The sequence below is a fragment of the Chionomys nivalis genome, chromosome X (genome assembly GCF_950005125.1).
Source record: "Chionomys nivalis chromosome X, mChiNiv1.1, whole genome shotgun sequence".
NCBI lineage: Eukaryota > Metazoa > Chordata > Mammalia > Rodentia > Cricetidae > Chionomys > Chionomys nivalis.
In genome coordinates, this window is record NC_080112.1 from 19,801,328 (window position 1) to 19,825,256 (window position 23,929).

The 23,929-nt window shown below is 46.5% G+C and overlaps 1 protein-coding gene across 3 annotated transcripts; it reads left to right on the forward strand.

Annotated features, from left to right (window-relative positions):
- Positions 1–355: 355 nt before the first annotated feature.
- LOC130867782 (protein FAM156A/FAM156B-like) lies at positions 356–12,403 on the forward strand. 3 transcript variants are annotated; one of them, XM_057759958.1, is made up of 3 exons: positions 356–800; positions 3,661–3,829; positions 10,494–12,403. In XM_057759958.1, exon 3 carries the CDS (start codon positions 10,616–10,618, stop codon positions 11,339–11,341), a length of 726 nt encoding a protein of 241 aa, XP_057615941.1. In that variant the 5' UTR covers positions 356–800; positions 3,661–3,829; positions 10,494–10,615; the 3' UTR covers positions 11,342–12,403. The 3 variants fall into 3 exon arrangements, with proteins under 3 accessions (XP_057615941.1, XP_057615942.1, XP_057615943.1); XM_057759959.1 differs by having other exon boundaries at positions 356–776; XM_057759960.1 differs by lacking the exons at positions 356–800; positions 3,661–3,829 and adding an exon at positions 10,097–10,132.
- Positions 12,404–23,929: the final 11,526 nt, after the last annotated feature.

Below are 23,929 nucleotides of genomic sequence, written 5' to 3' on the forward strand. Positions count from 1 at the left end.
AGTCTCCCACCCCATATGCCACCACAGCCAACTTCTCCCTCACGAAACTGCAAACCAAACAGCAAATTCACCTAGACACTCGATCTCCACGTCTGGCAGCCTTGGTGCAACTCATTTACTTCAATGGTTTTTCTTTCCCCATGAGCGCAGGCCCTCACTCAAAGACAACCAGTAAACTCAAGGAGCAGAGACCCATCTTCCCCTGACTCTGTGGACCCCAGCTGACCAGAGCATCCCAGGGCAGGCAGCTCCCAAGAAGGCTCCTAGAATCCCTGGAGCCCCCATGTGATGTCACCTCCGCTGCCCACAACCTCTTCCCCTGACCCCAGGGAGCACCCCACGGTGGGGAGGTGCCTGGAGGCGGCTGCTGCCTACTGTCCCTTCGTCGGGAGAGCGGTCTCCATAGAGACCGCAGGTCCCTGAGCTGGGCAGTGCGGGCCGCGACGACCTATGCACCACTGCTGGGGAGAAAATCGCTGCAGCCTCCCCGGAGATTCGGGCTGCAGCAGAGGCAGCTAAGGAAGATCCCTTTCCTCTAAAGTCTTCCTTGCCTGGGAGACACCAGCTGGGCCTGCACTCCCTGCCTGCAGCGCCAAGGCCTCTCTAGCCTCTGGAGGACCGCTCCTCTTGATGGTCTTAACCCTTGCTGTCTGAGAGCCAAGCCGCATTTCCAGGGTTCAGCAAAGGAAGTGGTGCTCTGGCCGCCAGACTGCTGCACCTGTTTCTCAGAGGAGACCTCCGGGAGACAACCAGAGAGACCCAGAGGGAGAATGAGAGTGAGACAGTGAAGGCTTCGAGAGGTTCAGAAAGAGGGCATGAGGGTTCTGTGGAGATGGAGGGAGGGAGAGATGTGGGAGCAACAGGCAAAAGAGGGAATTGGGAACTTGTGCGGGGAGGGGGTGGGAGAGGAGGAGGGAGGCTCCGTGGGATGGACCAAGTTGATGTGAAACCTAGAGAGAAGCTTCTAGAATGGGACTTGTGTGCATGTGGGTCTAGACCAGGATCCCTCCTTGGCGTGCCAGCATGGTGCTTTCTGAGAAGCATCCTTGTTTTTCTCAGAAGGCCCTTCTCTTCAGTGTTAGAATCATGGTTGAGCTATCTCTGTGGGATGGATTTCTCTTTCTCTCTCCGGGGATTGGGAGTTTACAGGGAGAAGGGACCACCATTTCCTGTAGTTACCATTAGGCCCCTGGGCTGTCGCGGGGCTCAAGTCTGTGTTCAAGCTCAGAGATGACTTGTTTCCTTGGTATTGCCAGCCGCCCACACCATCTGCCGCCCTACAGAGTCCCTGAAGAGTTACTGTTTTCAATGGAGACAACATTAGCCAGATAGAAACGTCAGAGAAACTCTCCTTGAGATTCCTGACAAACATGAGGACCAGAATGTGACTTAGAAATAGGCGGGTAAAAAATTAAGCTCTGTGATTCCTGTGTCAGCAGCAAGTACTTGGACAGATTTCCTCAGATGCCAGCTACATCAGAAGATACTCAGAGAGAAGGCCCAATAGTCCTGGCTTCTGGAGGACAGCGGATTTTGGCCTGGAGACCTCTGTGGGGTGGGAGGTTGCTTGTTATGATTGCACAGGTTTCCGTTTGCCTTCCCGAAATGGTTTCTCTAGATTGACTCACGCTGTTGCCAGAGTATGGGTGTGTGTGTTGACCTCTGTGAGGGCGCTGGTTCCTTAGTCTTGTCCAAAAAGATCAAGTGAGGGTCCTTCTGTGGCCGAGCCTCGCGAGCAATAGAGAAGGGCTCCTATATTTTAAGGAGAACTATTTCAACAGCTTTCTGTCAAAGAGGCAGTGTCTTCACCTACAATTCTTTGGCATCTAAGAAAATGTTTTCTCACTAGCTTTTGTGAAGAAACACCTGTCAGTTACTGTGAAATTTGTACATGGGGTTGCACGAGATAGTTAAGACCATGGCCACTGCCCATTTTCTTTAGTCTGCCTGAGGGTGGAAAGGAAACCCGAGATCCTCATTCAGGGCTGGGATGAGCAGCCAGTTGTGTATTGTGAGGACTAGCTGCCTTCTCAAGGGATAGTCCTTTCTGAAACAGAATCTATGTCCAAAATTTATTTACCAGATGGTGAGGAATTAAAGGTTGGGAGACCTCTGTAACTAGAACATGGTGGATGCAAATTCAAGCATAGATGGTAGGCCTGAGAGTTTAGATTACTGATGCTACTAGTAAAGACAGCCTGAAAAGAAGTGGCCACCATCATAACCTAGCTGTGTGACCACCAGTGAGTGGCTGAGCTTCTTTGATGGCCAGCTGCCTCATCTGCAGGGAGGATAGCAACACTGTTTGAACAGTCCTAATGTGACCCTGCCAAATCCAAATGCCCCAAGTCCTGAGACTTTCCTGGCACCACTTTGAAACCAGACACAAATTCCAGAGCTGACCTCCTCCTGGAAGCTTGTTACAGTGGAAGCAAGGGTGGGGAGGTGTCTAAGTGGTCCATCGTGTGCTTTATATGCCTGGGAATCTGCGTTCAGTCTGAGCATGCATACAGACAAATAGAAAGACAGAAACACACGGGAATGTTTTAAATGTGCATGAATTATATCAGTATAAAACTGTATCAAATCACCTGTAGGTTTTGTGTATATGAAAAGGAAATCAATTTTGCTTTTCATAGCCCTAAGAATATATATATATATATATATATATCATCTACCCAGAAAGAAAACGCAGTGTCAGGGAATGGCTACCCAGCCTGTACAACAAAGCGCTCCACACCCGGGCTAAGCCCTGATCATGGAGCCCCAGGATCTCCTCGGTGTTTCATTCCTCTCTGCCGACACCATCACAGGTGCTGCTGGCATCCTCACATCCGGTCCTGCCCTGCAGTTTAGGAGTCCTCTGAACAAAGTGATCGTGCAGGATTTGTGTGTGAATACAGGAAGTGTCACAACTTATTGTTCGTTTCACCCAGAGAAAGCCTGTGCCTTTTATCCCTGCAGTGTCCAGCGTCTAGAAGTGAGTGTTATCAGGGCAGCGGCTACACAACCCTCCGTGTTCTGCAGTATTATCATGGCAGCTGTTTTTAGCGGAACCGCCTCTGTTTTGAATGGCCATGGCACATTTAATCTTGAGTTTCTGTTTCTTTGGGGCAATGACAAGTTTTGTGTCTTCTCTCGCTACTGTTCCCGAGGGTCTAGCAGCCGTGCAGACCCCAGTGTCTTGCTTTATGCGTCACAGGACTTTGTTTCATCACACTGGCCTCGTTCTGAGGGTTGGGATCCACTGGTCATGTTATTGATGGATCCACTGTGTCCCCAGAAAAGACATACACCCCTGGCGAATGTACTCTGGCTAGTCTGGTGGTGTTGTCTTTTAGGAGACGTGATGGTGTCACACAGGCCGTGGGTGGCAGGATCTATGCTGTAACCGCAGAGATTAGTGACTGTGTTGGCCAGGAGGTCTTGTCACTGGTGAGCAATGACTCTCTTCCCCCTGGTGCTTTGCCCCGTCCTCTGCCCTTTCCTGAATCCTTCTTTTCAACTTCCAGTGCAGCTCACATCTCATGTCGACGTCTTTACTCCCCCATGCAGGAGCTCCCCAAGCTGATAACTGTGCTCAGTGTCCTGCTCATTTCTTCTTTAACGCTCATAATTGGGCTTCACTCAGCATCCAGTGACTTTGATGTTCTTTTCTAGGGACACTGCTAAGAAGACTTTCTTCTCTTCTCCTGGCCTGGTGAGATAGGATCTATCCTGATAGGCACAGACAGCAGAGAAATCCGGTGAGCCAGCACCTGGACAACTCACCTGTCTGTGCGGTGCTCCTTGCTGGAATCCAGGCTCTCCCCTGCTGCACTTTTACGTGGTAGGTGGCCACTCTCAGCACCTATGCTCAGATGTGAGATTTTGACATTTTTAGCAAAATTTCCTGATATTATTTAAACAAATGGATTTAATAAATTCTATTTTCCTCTACTGAAATAAATTTATTTCCTAAGTGTATTTTATTACAGATGGGAATGTGGGAAAGATAACATTTAATTTTCAAAGTGAACAACCTCTATTGGTAGTATTGATGGCCTCCACATTGCAAGCATTTGCTTGTTTAGCCACTTATTATTCCTCGTGCATACTGGGGTGCAAATGAGGGAGAGAAGGAGCCTGGCCAGGTTTCTTTGGGCTTCATAGACTGACAAGGTTTGTTTGGCAGTCACCAGATACTGAGAACACAGCATGGCCAGAGTGCAGGTTGATAAGTGTGTGCCACACCACTTAACCTGCTCTGGGCACCCACTACCATCCGTGCCTTCCTTGTCTGAACACTGTGTCCCAAGAGAATCTCTAACTCAGACATCTGGGGAGACTGAGAATTCAAAGAGGTACTGCTCCACCACCAAAGAGCAGACATCTCGAGTCAGGCAGACCCAGGCCGTAATTCCATTCTCTGTAATCAGTTGATCTCTAGGCACATTACCCAGGCGCTCAGTGTTGGGGCTCTGCTGCACTGCAATGTGGAAAATACCGATTCTGAGAGGCTGACAGTCTTACATGTTTATCAAAAAGCCCTGAGTTCTCCACAATTCTTATGATAGAGGCTAGTGTGCACCTACCAGGGACAAGGTGCTGTGAACGGTGACCAGGGACTCTCACTGGCCACTCACTTGGCTCCCAGACTAGTAATTTAGGTGTACAGATAACCACACATGACAACTGAATAGGCTTGAGGCTGGGCTAGTGAAAATACAGGGTGCTGTTGGAATCTTAGGAAGGTCCCCAGACCAAATGGTGAGATGGAAAACGGAGAAGGCCTTGTGGAAGAAGTCCTGTGTAAGCTGAGCTCTAAACCTTGGATTACAGGTGAAAGTTTTCTTGGCTTGTAACACCTATGCCAAACATTTCCTCAAAGCCTGCCACCATCATCTATCCCACTGGCCACCATTTGCCAGAGGAATGGGTGAGTGACCCACAGGTGACCAACATGAGTAGAAAAGAATATCTGCTGGGGGCTTTAGGGATATCTGCTCTCAAGAAAAATACAGGAATAGAAAGTTCTCTGCTACACTAGGCTTGTGGCATCTGTAGATTTCAGGAAAAGACTGGTGGTCCTCGGTGGCGTCAGTAGATCACAGATTGTACCTGACCTGCATCCAGCACCCTCCCTACATCCTCCTGACTGTTTGCTGAAGTGGGGAATTGCTCTTCCTTAGTGAGGAAGGGTTCTCTTTACTCACGGCCACGGGCTGACTTTCTTACATGGTGAGCACTGTGTATCTTTGTGCTTATATATTTGAGTGAGCAATGTGGTATGTTAGTTCAGGACAAGAGCTCTAATTCTTGACAAATTCCCAAATAGCACAGATCTCTGTGCCTTTATTTATCATCCATGTGCCATGTGCCTATATATCATCCTGAGAGAAGTTCTGTCTTACCTGTGAAATGAGTTTGTTATTAAGAACCATAGTATCATTGGCTATGATGGCTCATGTGTGTAATCCAAACACTCACAAGGATGAAGCAGGAGGATTGACATGTTTGATAAGAGTCTGAGCTATAGAGAAAGACCCTATTACAAAAATTTAAGAGTGAAGGAGGAGTAGAATTGCATAGCCACGTCAGAGGGTTCTCTGAGCAGATTGGAAATGTGAGGAGGGAAGGAAGCAGGAAAGAAAGGGGCACGTTTCCTGTCATGACTTCCCCTGTTGCTGCTGAGGGATATTTGGGAGACGGACTTCCCACTCACCTCGTGTCTTTCCGCACGGAACACAGGAGTTACACTAGACTGCTCTGGTGGGTCAGGGGCATTTCTGTGTCTGCCCTTTACCAAGCCTTATGGATGGTCCTTGATCAGAATGCTGGCTCTTTTCCTGTGGGTTCCTCCTCTGTCAACTCCACAGATGCATCTTATACTGCATGGGAATTTCTATTCAGTTTTAGCCTCCCCTTAGGCCAGTTGTTGCCTCTTCTTGGTTGGTGGATGCCACAGGACAGATGACAGGTGACTTTGTTTGGATCCTTCGTGCCATTGGAAGCTGCCTGAGATGTTGCCTAGCTCCACTATCCTAACCTGTTCCCTTCAGCATCTTATTAAACAGGTTTCATTGACACCAGATGCCAGGTCAGACCCAGCCACTGGTCTCTCTGTCCTTAGTATTCAAGTTTTGTATTTGTGAAATGACAGTCTTTCTACCTACTTCAGGTTTCTGGAGTAAACCTAGTGAAGGATGAAGGGAAGACTCTAGCACATATTTTGTGTTTGGGGGGCAGCACTATGTGTACGGAACCTCTTCTTTGTCCCATGTTTTCTAGTCTACATCATTTGGCATTTGGCAACACAGTGGCTCAGCCAATGATTTCAAGCTGTTCTGCAGGCAGGTGTGCCATGTTGCGGCTGTGATCTTTAGAGACTCCCCAGAGAAAGCATATTAATCAGAAATCTAAGTCATTTTTGTGCCTTTCACATATCCCTGTCTAGTGCTAGAGTCCTGTATTTCAAGGCATTTGCTGCACTAGAATGTGAACCCTGGCAAGTGCAGATTCTGGAGGGCAGGTGTCATGGCTGGATATGATTCATGGAAGAAGTGATGTTGTTATTTTGAGCTTGAATTCCACGGGCCAACTGGAATGCTGTAACTCAGGTAGGGTTTGTGTGCTGGGGACAGAAAACTGTGTTACCTCTACCCTGGGAGGGGCTTCAGACTTTGCCTGACTTGATGAGGTCCATTCACACAATCTAACATGTGTCTCTTAAGGTTTAATTGTAGTAGGCTGGGCATTGTTGGCAGTAAAGTTTCTCCCTCTGAAAAGAACTTCACAGAAACATTTAGGCTAGTGTTTGATCAACCAGGCATCACAACCTACCGGTGGTGACACATAATATTGACCACCACCATGGGGAAACATTAGACTCCCAAACAGAAGCTTTGACCAATAAACATTTTGGGTTTGTTCTTATCCAGTCATTGTTTCTTTCCATTCTTAATAAAATATATGAGATGATTATAGCAATGGTGATGGTGATGTTGGTGGTGGCAGTGGTGATGATGATGGTGATGATGGTGATGGTGATGATTGTGGTGATGGTAACCATGATGATGATGGTGGTGGTGGCAGTGGTGATGGTAATGATGCTGGTAGGGTGATGATGGTTATGGAGGTGGTGAGGATGATGGAGGAGGAAGACATAGAAGGTAGCCTTATTTTAACTGATAATGGTGATGTTGGTGGTGGTGATGATAGTGATGGTTTTGATGATGATGATGGTGGTGGTAAGGATGATGGAGGTGGAGGAAACAGAAAGTTGCCTTGATTTCAACTGATGCTTGATGTCAGATTTGTATCCCTCTGAGGCAAGAGACAGTTGATGAAGTCAGATGAAGGATGGAAGTCATAGCTATTTTCCTAGCTGCTCTCTGTATCCAAATAGGGGACATTTGTGGGCCGCCTTGTATTTAATCTCTAGAGAGGTTCATGAGTAACTTCATGAGCATTTTCTTGTGGCACTAAAGGACAGGAAATAGTTCTCAGAAGTGTGGGAGAGAAGGAGAGCAAAGTGGTTAATTGCTAGTGTGCTCTGTGATTTGATGTTTCTGAAGTCCAGGCAATTTCTTGATTAAAGGTCTTTGTGATACTTATTTTCTCCCTGTGAGAATTAGCGTTCTAAATGATGAAATATCCTGGGAGTGTCTCTGTGACATGGAAAACTGATCAGATGTGTGAATCTCTAGTGACAGTGGATTCTCAATAGGGAGTTCTCAATCTCAAGATCCTGCTCTAGCTGAGCAGTGGTGGTGCACACCTTTAGTTCAGCCCTCAGGAAGCAGAGGCAGGAAGATATTTGTGAGTCTGAGGCCATCTTGGTCTACAAAGTGAGTTCTGGGATAGTCTAAAGTACACAGAGAAACCCTGTCTCGAAAATAGAAATTAAAAAAAAAATAATCCAGCTCTACATGCTTCACGCCTAAGGGTTTGCAAGGGGGTGGTGATGGCTCTCAGGATTTAACCGAAGGAGCCTGAGGTAATAGAGTTTTTAAGGACGAAATTGTTAAGAGTCTCCCTTCCTAGGACATTTGATTTTAATGTCTTATAAAAAGTAAGTCCCATGGTTTGATAGCTTCCTAATATTGTTCTGGGTTTCCTATGTTTATAACAAGTTCTAAGTATTTGGTGTGTATTGAAGAAAGTATTGATGTGTAGGATTCCAAATTTGCTGAAATAACAGGGCCGGAGATACCATTCTTACAATTCAATTTAGCATTTTTAAGAGGGAAAGTGAGGTAGGCAGGCAGGTAGAGACACAGAAAATGGGTTGTTTTGAGATTCATTCAGTACAGGTTTACTGAAAGAATAAGCAAAGATGTCCATTTAATATCTACCATATGGAGTTCTTAGTTAGCATAGAGTGAGTTGACGTATTTCTTTTGAAGTACACATTTTAAATATTGATTTCATATTTATTTAAGCTATGCACATCTGTGTGTCTGTGGATTTGTGCATCATGCCTTTGGTTTAAGACTTGTTAATACCTATTGTGTGGTCCAGAAGGCGTTTTTGTGCATTGTCTTCTAGAAGGGATATTATTATACCACCAACGCTTTTTTCTGAAATCTTTGATTTACTGCGTATATAAATTATGAGGTTGGAGTTCATAGTTTTGCATATGGTTATGCAGGGATTTCTGTTTGTTGAAGATTCACCATTCTCTGATTCCCTTTGTGCTTTCTGTGTCCAGACTCATTTGTAAGGGGCATTTGTTGATTGTTTCCTTTTGTGCATCTGAGTGTCCATCAGTTCCCATGACAATAGTCTCACTGATTGCTGGCTGGTTTTGTGTACACTTGACACAAGCTAGCATCATTTGGGTAGAAGCAGCTCAACAGAAAACAATTTCCACCAGCCTGGCCTATGTGCAAGCCTGTGGTTGTTTTCTTTTGTTAATTGGATTTATTGATTATATATATATATGTATATATATATATATATATATATATATTCTCCTTCCCTCCCTTCCTCCCCGTTTTACTCTTTCCCATGGTCCCCATGCTCCCAATTTACTCAGGAAATCTTATCTTTTACTACTTTGTGGTAGTTTTCTTAACTAGTAAGTGATATGGGGTGGCCAGTCCATTGTGAGTGGTGTCCTGGGGTGTATAAGAGGGCAGGGTGAGAATTCCTCAGGGAGCAAGTCAGTAAGCAGCATTCTTCCATGGCCTCTGCATCTGTTCTTGCTTGCAGGTTCCTGCACTGGGTGCTTGCCCTGACTTCCCTCACTGATAAACTGTGATATGGCAGTGTAAACTGAAGTAAGCCATTTCCACCCCCAGCTCCTTGTGGTTATGGTGTTTCCATCATAGCAGTACAAAACACAACAAAGACACGGCACTTACAATAAGGCTTAAAAGTAAATGACGTGAGATTTCCAAATTCATTCCTGTTTTTCAAACCTTGGAAATTCTACATAGGATGTAGGCTCATCTTTCTCTGAAGAAAAATATTGTTCCAGGATTTTGATTGGCTTTGGATTAATACATTAATTCAACAAGGCAAAACTTTCAACCCGAGCATGCATTTGGCTATGTTTAATGAGGCCTTCTTTCATTAGTGGTTTTGATAGTGGTCTATACACCAGACCCTGGGTATTTTTTTCTTACTTCACAATACATACATATATAGACATATGTATTTATATCATGTGTGTAGCTGTTATTTTTTGTTATCTGTGTTACTTTCCAATTTAGTTTTATTCTCTTTACTGGGTCATTTTTCATGAGCAGGCCTTAATTTTCGTCTCGTTCTTGCTGTTTTTTATGTGTGTGACTTATGTGTGCAGTGAGCATGTGGGTGCATGTGGGGTCTCTTCACCTCAGAGCCACCTTCCAAAAGGTCTGCCCAGCCCTTTACCCTGGATGACTTCTATTTGTGGTCCCCATCCTCAGGTGTGTGATATCACTCCGGGCTTGTCCTTGTCTGGTGCGGGAGAACTCTCTGTATTCTGTCAATCATGTTATAAATAAACGCTGATTGGCCAGGCAGGAAATATAGGTGGGAAAACCAGACAGGAAATAGAAATGATGTAATGAGAACAGAATTCTGAGACGGAGGAAGCTGATTCCCCTCTCTCCTGCCCAGACCACGGAAGCAACAGGATGAGATCTGCCCCACTGAAAAAAAGGTACTGAGCCACATGGCTAACATAGATCAGAAAAATTGGGTTAATCGAGGTGTGAGAGTTAGCCAGTGAGAGGCTAGAGCTAATGGGCCAATCAGCTTATAATTTATGGAGACCTATGTGTGATTTTATTTGGGGCTAAACATTTGTGGGGAACCTGGCAGGACAGAAAACCCAAACAAACAAGCAAGCGCCCTTCACGTTACACTTGTCTCTGTCATTTATTCGGAAATAATCTCTGTCATTAGTTCTGAGAATTTATACAGAGTTAGCTTTTTCCTTCTAGGAAGATGCCGAACAGAAAGCTGAAATACAATGACTAACCCCGGGCTTTTCTTTCTCCCCTTGTCTCCTTTCGTTACAGTCTGGCTGCTTCTGGCTGAACATATTCGTCCCACTACCTTCTCATTATCATTAAATCCACCACCTCCCACTTCCTATTGAGACCCCGGGACTATTGTGGCCTCCAGCTCAAAGTAGCCCCTCATGGATCCCCTCCCGAAATGGGAGTCGGCATTAACTTCCGCGTCTTCTCAAGTGACCATTGTGCAGCCCTCCCAGAATGGCTCTGCACCTGCTCATCTCATAGCCTTAGAACAGCTGAGGATAGGCCTCCGCAGCCTGACCCCCACCCCTGGCTCCAGCACCCCCACATCCTTGGCAGAGGGGATGCTCCAGCAGCAGTATGTGGAGCCGAAGAGCTTACTGGAGCATCGCTGGGGAAGGCTGGGATTCCCTCAGAAGAAAGCCTTTCTGGGCAAGCTGAGGCGCAGGCACCGAGATCATAGGTCACCTTACCCAGTGGATAGGGACACCAGAATCTTCCGCTCAGGCAACAAAACTCAGAATTGGTTCCGATGTGAATGCCTCTACTGCCAGGCCCGTGGGCAAAGTATTTCCGGGGAAAGGGATGGGAGCACCAATGCTTCCTCCTGGGATACTCTAGTGCAGGGACTTGGTGGCCTTACCCTCAACCTGGGAGCTGACAGGCCTGGCCTCCTGCCAGAGGGGGCGCAGCAGCAGCAACAGCACCTTCAGCAGCAGCAGCAGCACCTTCAGATGCAGCAGCAGCACCTTCAGATGCAGCAGCAGCACCTCCAGATGCAGCAGCAGCCCCCACTGCTGGCCCATCAGGAGCCAGAGGGGAGGTGCCAGCAGGAAAGCAAGGGCAGGTTCCAGAGGCTGTTCAACGAGTGGTTTGAAGAAAACTGAGGTCTTCGGGGGATCCAGAGACCTGAAAGGATCCACACAGAGCTTCACTGCCAGCTTTGCGCTTAGGCTCCTTTGTGGGACAGACAACTCAGCTGTCCTTTGCGGGAACTCCCAACACCTGCACGTTCTGACCAACATCTTCCAGGCATGAGATCTGACCCATTCCCAGGAAAGAGCTCAGCTTTCCGGCGTCTTATCTGTGGAGTATGTGCCGCGTCCTAGTGCAAAGGAGACTACAGACCCCTGGTCCTCACCTCCTCTCCTCTGCTCCCATGATGCATGCTGACACTCCCTGCCTGGATCTCTGCCTTTCCTCCCTACTTCCTTATTAGTAGAGTGAGGGTGTCTATGGCCTTGTGAATGACCACGTGCTTCTGTGCCATTCGATCCAGGGGGAAGAATCTGCAGCTGTAGAGTGTGAGGGGACTATGGGATCGGACCATGGTGGCTTACCATTTGACCTTCTGTATAAAGAAGATATGACTGTGACAGTTAGCTGTACGTTCATGTGGAGCTGTTTCTTAACAGTTGGGGACTATTCTCCCACACTAGAATTTCTGATGGAGTACCTCATTGTCAATACCAAATAATAACCATGCTTATGAAAGGAGAGTGACTTAGAAGTCAGGTTGCTGGTATTTTGTTTATTGTCAGAGCTGGAAAATCTCTGACTGGTAGGCAAGATACAACAGGAGGATCTCAGCACCATGGAGATTCGGAAAGCAGGGTGGAGTGGCCTTGCATGGGACTGGAGCGGGACGGTGTAGTGGTTTAAATGAGACTGACCCCCATTGGCTCATATGCTCATATTCTGGGTTCCTGACTGGAATATTTGGGGAGGATTAGGGGATGTGACCCTGTTGGGGAGGCGTGTCACTGGGAGGGAGTTTTGAGGTTTCCAAAGCTCAGTCCATTCGCAGTTAGCCCTCTCTCTGCCTCTTGTTTGTGCATCTGAGGGAAGATCTCACCACTGTCCCAGCACCATGCCTACCTGCATGCTGCCTTGCTCCCTGCCATGATGGTAAGGGAATCAAACGCTGTGCAGATGTGAGCCTAAAATTAAATGCTTCTTTTAAAGTTGCCTTGGTTGTGGTGTTTCTTCATGGTAACAGAAAAGCAGCTAAGGCAGCAGAAGGAAATCCAGTCCAGTTCTCTTTGGAGCACTGCACTCCGTGGGACTAACATCCAAAATGGCCAGGCTGTAAGGTTGGAAGTGGATGCTCTTGTCCCCAGAAGAGAGAGTCCCAAGGGTCATTGGGACCTGGCTGCAGCTCGGGTGGGTTGTCATTGATGTGCTGGCTGAGGGGGCCAGTGGCCATTCCTTTGAGATGTGTGTGTGTGAGCCAAAGAACATGGGCAGCAGCCATGTGTGCTGCATGAGAAACAGAGCCCCACTGTATTATCTCAGAGTTGTGTCGGTATCTAGACACATTCTTTTCAATTCAAGAGACCGGGATGTTTAAACTTACACTGCCCCATAAGGGATCCTGCGATGTAGCCCCCGTCAGAGACCACGCTACTCCTGGGAGCTGAAAACAAACCGTGCTTTGTGTCAGTGTGCCCTTCAGGAGAGAACCCAGAGTTGCCTCGCTGCAAAAATCCACCTGTCTCCTGGCAACAGAGGCAGCCTGAGAACATGTGAGCTTCTCAGCTCCTGCACTTGCTGATATCTCATCCATGGTACAGAATTTAACCGAGCATTCCAGAATTACCTGCCAACTCCTGGGAGAGGCAAAATAAACGAGGGCTTTTCTTTGTTGAAGTCACAGGCCTGAATTCAGAATGATTTAACACATGGCAGTGCACACTGGCAGTGTCTTTAGTAGGCCTAAGACAATAGTCTGTGTATTCTTCTACGCTCCCTCTTCCAGCCTCTCTCATAGAGCCATCATTTTAACAAGTTTTTTTGTTTGTTTGTTTTTGGTTTTTCGAGAAAGGGTTTCTCTGTAGCTTTGGTGCCCATCCCGGTACTTGCTCTCGTAGACCAGGCTGGCGTCGAACTTCCAGAGAACCGCCTGCCTCTGCCTCCCGAGTGCTGGGATTAAAGGAGTGTGCCACCACCGCCCGGCACAAGTGTTTGTTTTTAATGCCATGTTGTTTCCTTGTTATGGACCTAGGTATGATCGCACAGTGAGCAGGAGACCAAGCTGGCACACAAGCCTGTGCAGTCTGCTTTCTAGCACCCCCCCTTCTCAGTTCCCCTCTGTGGTGACGAGAGTGAAGTGCAGAGACCTCTGGACACCTCCTGCTTCAATGGATCATGTCTTTGTATGAAGCACTGTCGAATCCTCACCACTGCGCATGGGCAGGCATAAGTACTCCAGCTTCACAGAGGGTTTGTGGAGGTGGGAAACGGTAGCCAGAGACAACAGCCTTTGTCTGACTCCCGCACAAACCCCTGTGCCCTGTAGACACTCTTTGTCTGTCTGTGGCCACCCAGGCTCCTTAAGCTACCATCAGTCATTGAACCTACCGCCAGACTTTTTCCTTCCTCGGTTTACCCCTCCCCTATTCTTTGCTGAGCTGGCTCCATGGTGAGGGTAGGAGAGGAATTGTGGGAGTTTTCCTTGTCCTGACTTGGTGATCATTTCATCATGGAGAAAGATCTGACACTGACTCCCAGTTCATTTTGTACTGTTAGAATAAAACTGCCTGGACTGGGTAAGTAATGAGAGCAGAAAGTTCCTTTGTAACTAGATCAGGGTCCATAGAGCCTATCACTAAGGAAATCATCCAGCAGAGACGGAAAGTTAATGTTTTAAGTTCTGCTCCTCTTAGGAGAGCGGAGAAGGGGACAGAACAACTTTCCCAAAACAGCCACAGAACCCCCACACTACCTTACATCCCGTCTCCCGACCTAAGAGTTCTGGAGACCAGGGGGACTGATGAGATCGGGCAGTCCTTCTGAAGCTCTGTCTCGCCCCTCTGATTAGCCACATTTCTGAGGCTGCTGATGTCTCTGCTCCTCTTGCTAACATCCTCCTCATGTTTCCTGCATGCTCTTGGTGTCTGTCCTGCATGCTCTTGGTGTCTGGCTTCAGGTCTGTTTTGAAATAATGCAGAGTCTAATTAGTTCCTGCTGATATCAACGTTGAGGTCCTCCAGCGGCTTCAGGGCTGGGATGGTGGCAGGATTAGCAAAGAACAAGCAAACCAGTAACCATGCATACATATTCAGCTACTAAGCAGAAGCATGAAGATTCCTTTCTATAATATGGAGATCAAACTCTTCTATATAATGCAGCACAAATGGATAGGTGTCCCCATCCATCCTCCTGACCCGTCCCTTCTCACAGTTCTGGAGTCCAGGAAGAACAACACCGAGGAGCTGTCTCCTACTGCATAAGGAGGGACTCATTGGCGTGTCCTCCAATGGCTGAGTGCGGCAAGGCACGTGGACGTGAATTGTTTACTCACTGGGCTCAGAGGCAAACACACTCACAAAATTTGTTTATTCTGTTTTCCTGTGTTTCTCTTTGTGTGTGTGTACAGTCCTAGCACCTGGCCAGAGCTTGGCACTGGCTGTCTTTCTTGTCCACTCTCCACTTTATTTGCTGAGTCCTGTTCTCGCACTGAACACAACTAGCCAGGCCTGCCCCCAGGATTTCCAGTCTCTTCGTCCAGAGTGCAGGGATTACAAGAGGTCACCAGAGCCACGTGGTTTGACATGGATGCTGGATCTTAACTGTGCTCATCCTGCTTGCCTGGCAAGCACTGTACCCATTCAGCCTGCTTAGCATCCTGCCCACCCTCTTCACGGTCCTTTTGCTCCATCCATTGTAAAAGAGCCCTCCTAACCTAAACACCTCCTTCAGTTCAGTCTCCCCTCCCACACTAGTTTGCTGTGTTTCTCCAATGTGAGGGTTTTGGTTTTGCTTTGTTTTTTTGGTTTTTTTTTGTTGTTGTTGTTGTTTTGTTTTGTTTTGTTTTGTTTTGATAAAGGCTCATTCTTAGGTAGCTCAGGCTGTCTTGTGACTCCCTATGAAAACCGGGCTTAGCCTGGTGGGATCTCGTCCTGAGAGCACCACTACCTTCAGTTCTGCAGTATCAGGCTTTTCTTTAAACGTTTTGATCTCTTTGAGCACTGGACTCAGCTCTCATAAACTTCCTGGTGCTCCTTTTCTCCTCTCCCTTCACATTTTGCATCTCTCCTTCTCCAGCTTGCTTCTTTCCCGTGTGCACCTGTAACTAAAGAGTGCCCACTGATTGTTACACAACACAGGCCACACTAGAGTGGCTTGAAATCTCCCCTTCCAGCACTATTAGTCTGAAACTGTTCGTGTTAGCTTCAGGCAGATGTTATGGACCGTGGCAATAGGCAGCAGCAATCTCTGTGAAATATCACAAGACCACATTTACTAATGTTCTTCTCCCCTGAATGCTCTTGATCTGGGCATTCCCAGCCTGTGTTGGTCTCAGGATCACAATCTTCCAAAGCTCTTGCAGTATGGTCCATTGATCCGTGCTTAAAGTGGCTGATTGCGTTCCTGCTCCAAAGTCCACATTCAGCTCAGAAGAAGCATGCCTGCCACAGCAGTGTGCCGCTGGCTAGTGTCTTGGTCACTGCTCTGTTGCTGTGCAGACAGACCATGCTCGTGCAACCTTCATGAGAGCAAGCATGTAATTGGGGCATGCTTACAGTTTCAGGTGTTCAGTCTACTGACATCATGATGGTAACCAGGGTGCTGGAGAAGTAGTTGAAAGTTCTACATCCAGAATTGCACACTGCAGGAAGAGAGAGGGGGGCGGGAGAGAGAGAGAGAGAGAGAGAGAGAGAGAGAGAGAGGAGAGAGAGAGAGAAAGACAGAGAGAGAAAGACAGAGAGAGACAGAGAGAAATAGACACAGAGAGAGAGAGAGAGAGAGAAAGAGAGAGAGAGAGAGAGAGAGAGAGAGAGAGAGACATTGGGCCTGGCTTGAGCATTTGATACCTCCAAGCCCACTCCCAATGAGCTGCTTCCTCCAAGAAGACCACCAGGACTCCAACAAGGCAGCATCCTCTAATTCTTCTGAGAAGTACTACTCCCTGTCAATCTTGGAGCCTATGTATTGTGTGGTTGGGGAGCCATTCTTATTTCAACCACTACACACACTGAGATTGGAACACGCTGGCTTGGACTTCGTCTGTGAAATTCCTTCATTCCAGCACTTGGTGGCATGAAGGGCGTGTTGTTCAAAGGGCACAGGATCAAATGCTAATCCTCCTATGATGATCACCGTTGAACAGTCAAATGCATGATGATGCTTAAACAGTAAGTTCAATGGGACATTGCTGTGTCAGAGACTATAAAATGGTTTAAATACCTGAAAATGCTACTGCAGACTTTTCACAAACCAGACAAAGGGTTCGGAAGTAGGTTAGACAACAATCTGAAAAAAAACCCAAACTTTCCCATCTAATCTCAGAGAGCTGTTATCTAAAACGTTAGTCTTTGGCAAGGGTAATGGAGAACATTGCCAGATTTGCAGGACATTAACGAGGTGTCACAATGTACGGAGAAGCCTTCAACCCGGGCTTGCTTTTTACTACTATGATTCCAAAAGATTGGCAGGGGAGAACTGCAGATCTAAAAGATGAGTTTTCCACCATCCCCTAACTTCACAAGAACGCGAGAGACTTGCCTTTGCCATAGAAATATTAATATTAGATTCACCTGTGAAAAGATACTAATAAAAGTGCTAAGTCAAGGCATAATTAAACAGCCCAAATAGATGTTAGTTATATGTAGGCTTTCTTTTGGCTTCTGCGAAAAAAAGCTGTTTCCTCGGGCATACATTACCCATGCTATAGATGGGATTTTGATTGCTGTCCCTGAGGCACAACTTTAGAGGACCTCAGGCGAGAGAAGATTTGTATTTTCTCAACAAAGCTGTTCTTGACCTAGCAATGGATGGTTGGTGAAATTAGGGTCTGCCTACAACAGAAATATTTCATTAGAACCCACCAAATCAACAAAGGGCAGCATTTCATGTCAATTTCATTTCAGCCTCAATTTGATATTCTGCAGTAAAATATCTGCTATTTGAGCCAGGTAGGATGCCAGCCAGTGGCGATGCTTAGAATGATGTCTCACGCATGTCGCAGACCTCTCCTTGAGCAATCTGGTGTCTGAACCAGCTACAAATCTCGTGATTACCTGGAGTAAAAGCCCCAGGCTGTTTCATCGATCTGAATATTCTCGTGTGAAGGGGGTGTGTTCAACCACGTAAAAGCTCAGAGGAAAATGCACTACAGCAGATCCACGTGTAGAACGCAGGTAAAAATGAATACATGGTATGCCAGCTCTCAAGTTCACTCCCACTTCCACGTCTGTTGCTTCACTGTGAAAACTAGCTTTGTCCTGCCCAATCTGAAGGATGGCTCACAAGAGAGATTTTCACTTTGTTTGTTTGCTTGTTAGGAAAGGGAATGACTGTGTTCAAAGTGCTGTTGTCCAAAGTAGCCTTCAACATTACTGACAGCTCGGATTTGATCAGGCAGTTTTCTGGTCCCTAGGTAGTATTCTCCTTTAAAAATCTGCCTCCTTGAAAATTGGGCCAAAGGAAAGGGTTTTATGGGCACAGGCACTTGCATGCCAAACCTGAAGACCTTAGTTCTACCCACTAACTACATGGAAGGAGAGAACAGCCACCTCTCTACATATGCCTGTGTACATAGTATACACAGAGAGAACCGGAAACGGTTGTAAGTTATGCAGGATTGGGCAAATTACTGAACCACACTGAGCATGTCTCTTCTTTTATACAACAAACCTGTTTGCAAGAAGTCATTCTATCTGAAGAAAAATTAAAATACCCTTGGGAGAATTTTGTCCCTGCTGCACCTTTCAGCATACCCACTCCAAAGAAACCTACTGTCCAGCACATATGATCTTTAACACTGGACACTGAACACTCAAGCCTTTGGCTGCTATTCCGTTCATACACAGAAAAATCTTTCCTTTCTAAGTCAAAACTCCTGTCACCATCAATATACGAATGACCCAATAGCCTCTGAGTGCTCTTAAAGCCTAGTGGGTTTGTTTGTTTTGGTGTTTGAGGACAGGGTTTCTCTGTGTAACAGCTCTCTCTGTCCTGGAACTTGCTTTGTAGACCAGGCTGCCCTCCAACTCACCTGCCTCTGCCTCTGCCTCTAGAGTACTGGGATTACAGGCATGCTCCATCACTGCATCCCCAACTCCTTCGGTGTCACTGGTTTCGTAGCATCCCTGATATAATCTGCATCCAGGGCATCGCAGCAACCACTACGTGGTCAGCATTCTGGGCTTTTACAGCATCCTCAACACTGTCAGTGTCCAGGACTTCACAGCATCCCCAACAAGAACCTTCATCTGGCGATGGATCGAGGTGGAGACAGAGACTCAATTTGGAGCAACGGTCTGAGCTCTTAAGGTCCAAATGAGGAGCAGAAGGAGGGAGAACATGAGCAAGGAAATCAGGACCACGAGGGATGCACCCACCCACTGTGACAGTGGATCCGATTTACTGGGAGCCCACCAAGGCCAGCTGGGATGGGACTGAATAAGCATGGGTTGAAACTGGACTCTCTGAACATGGCGGACAATGAAGGCTGATGAGAAGCCAAGGACAATGGCACTAGGTTTCGATCCTAATACATGAACTGGCTTTGTGGAAGCTTAGCTTGTTTAGACGCTCACCTTCCTGGACGTAGATAGAAGACCTTCGTCTTCCCGCAGGGCAGAGAATTTGGACTGCTCTTCAGTATCGAAAGGGAGGGGGAATGGTGTGGGGGGTGGAGAAGAGGAGTGGGGATAGGGGGAGGGGAGTGGGGGGAGGGGGCAATATTTGGGAGGAAGGGAGGGAAATGGGAAACGGGAAGCAGGTGGAAATATTAATAAAAAAAATTAAAAAAATAAAAAAAAATAAAAAAAAAAAATCTGCCTCCTTGTATAGTCATCCACCTGGATAGGGGAAGTAGACAAGATTGCCGGGCAAAAACTGGGAACTTGCGGGTGAGGTGGCATGGGGCTAAGGGGAAATGGGGTGAGAAACGTGAGAAGGGGAGGATGGGTGAGCTTGGGGGAATGGGATGGTTGGGATATAGGAAGGGTGGATAGGGGAGCAGAGAAATATATATCCTAACTAAGGGAGCCATCTTAGGGTTGGCAGGAGACTTGACTCTAGAGGGGCTCGCAGGTGTCCAGGGAGATGTCCCCAGCTAGTACCTTGGGCAACTGAGGAGAGGGAACCTGAAATGACCCTATCCTATAGCCATACTGATGAATATCTTGCATATCACCTTAGAACCTTCATCTGGCGATGGATCGAGGTAGAGACAGAGACTCAATTTGGAGCAACGGACTGAGCTCTTAAGGTCCAAATGAGGAGCAGAAGGAGGGAGAACATGAGCAAGGAAGTCAGGATCACGAGGGGTGCACCCACTCACTGTGACAGTGGAACTGATTTATTGGGAGCTCACCAAGGCCAGCTGGGCTGGGACTGAATAAGCATGGGATGAAACCGGACTCTCTGAACATGGCGGACAAGGAAGGCTGATGAGACGCCAAGGACAATGGCACTAGGTTTCGATCCTAATATATGAACTGGCTTTGTGGGAGCCTAGCCTGTTTGGATGCTCACCTTCCTGGACCTAGATAGAAGTGGGAGGACCTTGGACTTCCTGCAGGGCAGGGAATTTGGACTGTTCTTCAGTACCTAGAGGGAGGGGGAATGGAGTGGGGGGAGGGGGAGAAGTGGGGAGAGGGGTAGGGGAGTGGGGTGAAGATTTTAGGCATAAAAACAATTTGCTCAATAAATAAATTCAATTGCAGAGTTTAGCAGCTTATGTGATTTCTTTCCCCTGTACTAGACCTGGGGCTAAGTCATTTCAATAGACACAGCCCCTTTTTTCTGATTAATTTGTTTTCTAAATGCTCTCTTGGGACCCACAGGTTAAGATCCTGGTCCTACTGAAGCCAGGTTTTCGCACCTGTCTGTGGTAATGCATTGTAGATTTGTGTGAACCACTTTTTGGTGTAGGCCTTACATGAGGAAGATGATAGCCTACTTTGTGCTCCTCAGCCAGTGCCTTAGTGAAGTGTAATGAGCCAAGCTGTTCTGACTACTTGTGTCCTTGACCTAGCTGCTTTTAAGCTGTGAAAAGTATTTCATCTCATTAAACAAGGGCCTGAACTTTTTTTTGTTCTAAAATAGAGGTTTTCATATGTTTTCTTTTGTATAGACTGCTAATCATATAATAATATAAAAGTGCGCCAGGTGGTGGTGGCACACACCTTTATACACAGTACTTGGGAGTCAGAGGCAGGCATATCTCTGTGATTTGAGGCCAGCCTGCCTGGTCTATGAAGTGAGTTCCACAATACCTAGAACTGTTACACAGGAAAACCATACGAAAGCATATAAACAAACAAACAAACAACAAAAAGAAAGTAAAATGTGTTACTGTTCTTTCTGGGTTATTTGTTTGGACTTCTGAGGCAAAAAAACTATATAACCTGAGCATTTTGATGTGTTTTAAAAAAATATTTATGTTTGAATTCATTTTACATTCCAACCAGGTTCTCCCTCCCATCAATGTGTGTTTGTTGCAAAACTGTGTAAAATGTTAACTGAAGAATAAATTCTGACCATGCCATTCACGGAGGACCCTTCCATTTGTAGTACAACGTGTTATGCTAACATTGCTCTTTTGCCCATTTGCATTGTTACAAATAATGCATATTCAACTTTCAAATATTTGAAAATGAAATTGTCAACAACGAAGACCTTTCTGAGCTCACACTACAAAACTTAGTTTGTTAACTGACTGATGTTTGATCTGACTGTAGGAAGTCTTATTTGTCATCATCAAAGCCAGGTAGTCTCCTTTTTCAGATCTACTATTGGACCCTTCCCAAAGCGGCTCTCACTTTTCTCATTGAGGGAGCGTCTACCTACTTTCCTGTTGGTACCAGTCTAGGACAGGGAGCCAAGGCTGGACCAACCATGAGGCGTTTACAGACAACCTTTTCCTTTATTCAACACAACAGAATGTTCTCTGTGCTGTGCAGATACTGCTAAGGATGTGGAAACCTCATGTCATCTTCTGCCTGATTTTCAGTATGGTACAGTTTCTTGCTCACTTTTACAAACAGCTACCACTCTACAAAGTAAAACTTGGAAGCCCACAATTATGAGCTTACTTCCTGTTGAGCAAAGGTCAGAGAGTTGGGATTTACCTCTAGTTCCCTCAAGGTCATTGAGCTTCCACCTCAAACAAAGGTTCTACCTAGGTGTAGCTCAGAGAATTCTGCTCTCTCAAGGTTATTGTCAACAGGTGAGGCCAATAGCCAGACCTTGTGCTCCAGGAATAGAGAAGTAGATACATTTTCACCTCAAACAAGAGTCTAAGGATCCAACTAAGTTCCAGTTCCCTTGAGGAGATAACTTGGCATCCCACTCAGGGAGTGTTTTACCTACAGATAGTGTTAGTCTAGGGTGTGAGTGTGACTAGTTTTGTTCTAGCAACAGAATGATTAACTATAAATGTAACCAGTGACTTCTAGTTGGTCTGTTCATTTCCTTGTATCATGTTAAGGCAGTCTTTGGTCTAATTCCTACCTTTAGGGCCAGGTGTATTTAAAGCAATTGGAAATGACACGTGGGTGAATTTCAGTACTCACTGGAATTCACTCCCGATACTATTCTATGTTTCTCCAGTTTATTATTTTCATTCATGCCCTCATATTCTTTATTATATTTTCTAAATCTCTACGCCCTTGCCCTGGCAAGAGGTATTTTTGCCGAGGCTAGTCATCAACATGAAATCAATCGTATCTCTCTGATATGTTTTCGGGTTCAACATTAGACAAGACAAGAAATCCATCCTACATATGTTCCTCCTACCAGATCTCATGCTGGGGCTATGGGTCCCCATGGAAAGGGGAATGATCAGGTAGATAAGTTGCTGTGCTGTCATTATTGTAGCTGAGGTAGTACTATTAAGACTGAGAACCCACCCTTATATGCCAGCACTCACCTTGATTCTCAGCTGATCGTCACATTAAACATGTAACAGAAATCCCTTAGAACCCACAGGGCCAAGCCATAATTAAACACAAACATCATATCATCAAAATGGTTTCTGAAAAGCATACAGGGGAATATCTTACACCCTCCAGCGTTTTCTTATATCTTACTCTATACTGTATACATTTAAGATTTTGGATGAGCATGCAAGCTCAGAAGAACGGCAGTGTTGGGCGGAGCCAATGCTGTCATTTGCTCTCAGACAATTTGATACGAAGAGGAAACTGATGATGCTCAGAAGCCTGCCTGTCCTTGCTGAGGTGAGGGGTCAAGAATGTGCTTGTGTTTCCACAGGAGAACAGTGGCCTGGTATGTATTGCTTCAATAATACAGATAACTTTCCTAGTCCAAGTACAGCTGGATCAAGTCCTCGAGGAGATCAATGAAATCCCAGCCTGCTCCCTGCGTGGGGCTGGCCTAAGTGGTTCTCTTGGCCTCTTCCCTTTCTGGGACCACTGGCAGTGATTCCAACTTTGATTTGACTTTTACCCTGCAGTTTTCAATTCCTCGTGAACTCCATATATCATCTTATTCACTGCTATGCTCTTTCTACTGCTCTCGGTGAATTCACAGAGAAGGGGGTGCCATGCAGGTTAGTGGACATTCTTCCACCTTCCTACTCTTTACACTCTGTCTCCTGAGAACTTTGCTTAATCTCCTGGAAGGTAACCCCACTTCTCCCAGGACTGCTTCTGACAAGATGTTTCTATAGCGATGCTTTATTTGTATTTAATAAACAAAGTTTGTCTGAAGATCTGAGTGCAGGGCTACACCACCAGTGGCCAGGGAGTGGTGTCGCACACCCTTAATCCCAAGTCCTGGAAGACAGAGCCAGATGGATCTCTGTGCTAAACAAGATCGATCCAGAAACAGAACCAGGTACTGGTGGCTCACAGCTTTCACGCACCTTGAATCCCAGCACTAGGGAGGTGGAAACAGGAGCGACAAGGCTGGGTGGAGAGTGGCATATAAAGGGGAGGAGACAGGAACTCAGTGGAGTGTGGAGTCTGAGGTTTGATGGAGACACAGTGCAGTCTAGGCAGTCTGAGGATCGCCCCTTTGGTCTGATCACTGGTAGAAGTCAAGTCCCTCTCCGGTGGCTTCCCATTCTGCTTCTCTCATCTTCAGTTTTACCCCCATCGCTGTCTCTGGGTTTTTGTTATTCGTGCTACCTGTTTCCTCTGCTCTCCTTAGCAGAGCAGCTTCCAGCTCTCAAGGACGTTATACAAACAGCCTTCTGTGTCCTGAGCACCTTCTTGACAGTGATGAGAAGCACTTGGTTGGTTTTCACTGTTTCTCTGGCCCTGCTCTGAACCCTGAGCTAGCCACATAAAAGCTTCCCAGAATGCCAGTGAAGGCGCCTTTGAGCAGCATGGCCTTGAATCCTCTGGTGTGTTTGAATCTTAAATTCATCTTCAGTGTCTCTACATCTGATCATGACAGTCACCTTATGCATTTATCGGAATGTTTTTCCTTGGGGAATATTTTGTTTTTGTTTTCCTTCCTTTAAAAGAGTTTGATTTCTCCTCGTGTAGTGCTAC

Coding starts and splice junctions, on each gene's coding strand:
- LOC130867782 (XM_057759958.1), top strand. CDS start 10,616: ATGGATCCCCTCCCGAAATGGGAGTCGGCATTAACTTCCGCGTCTTCT.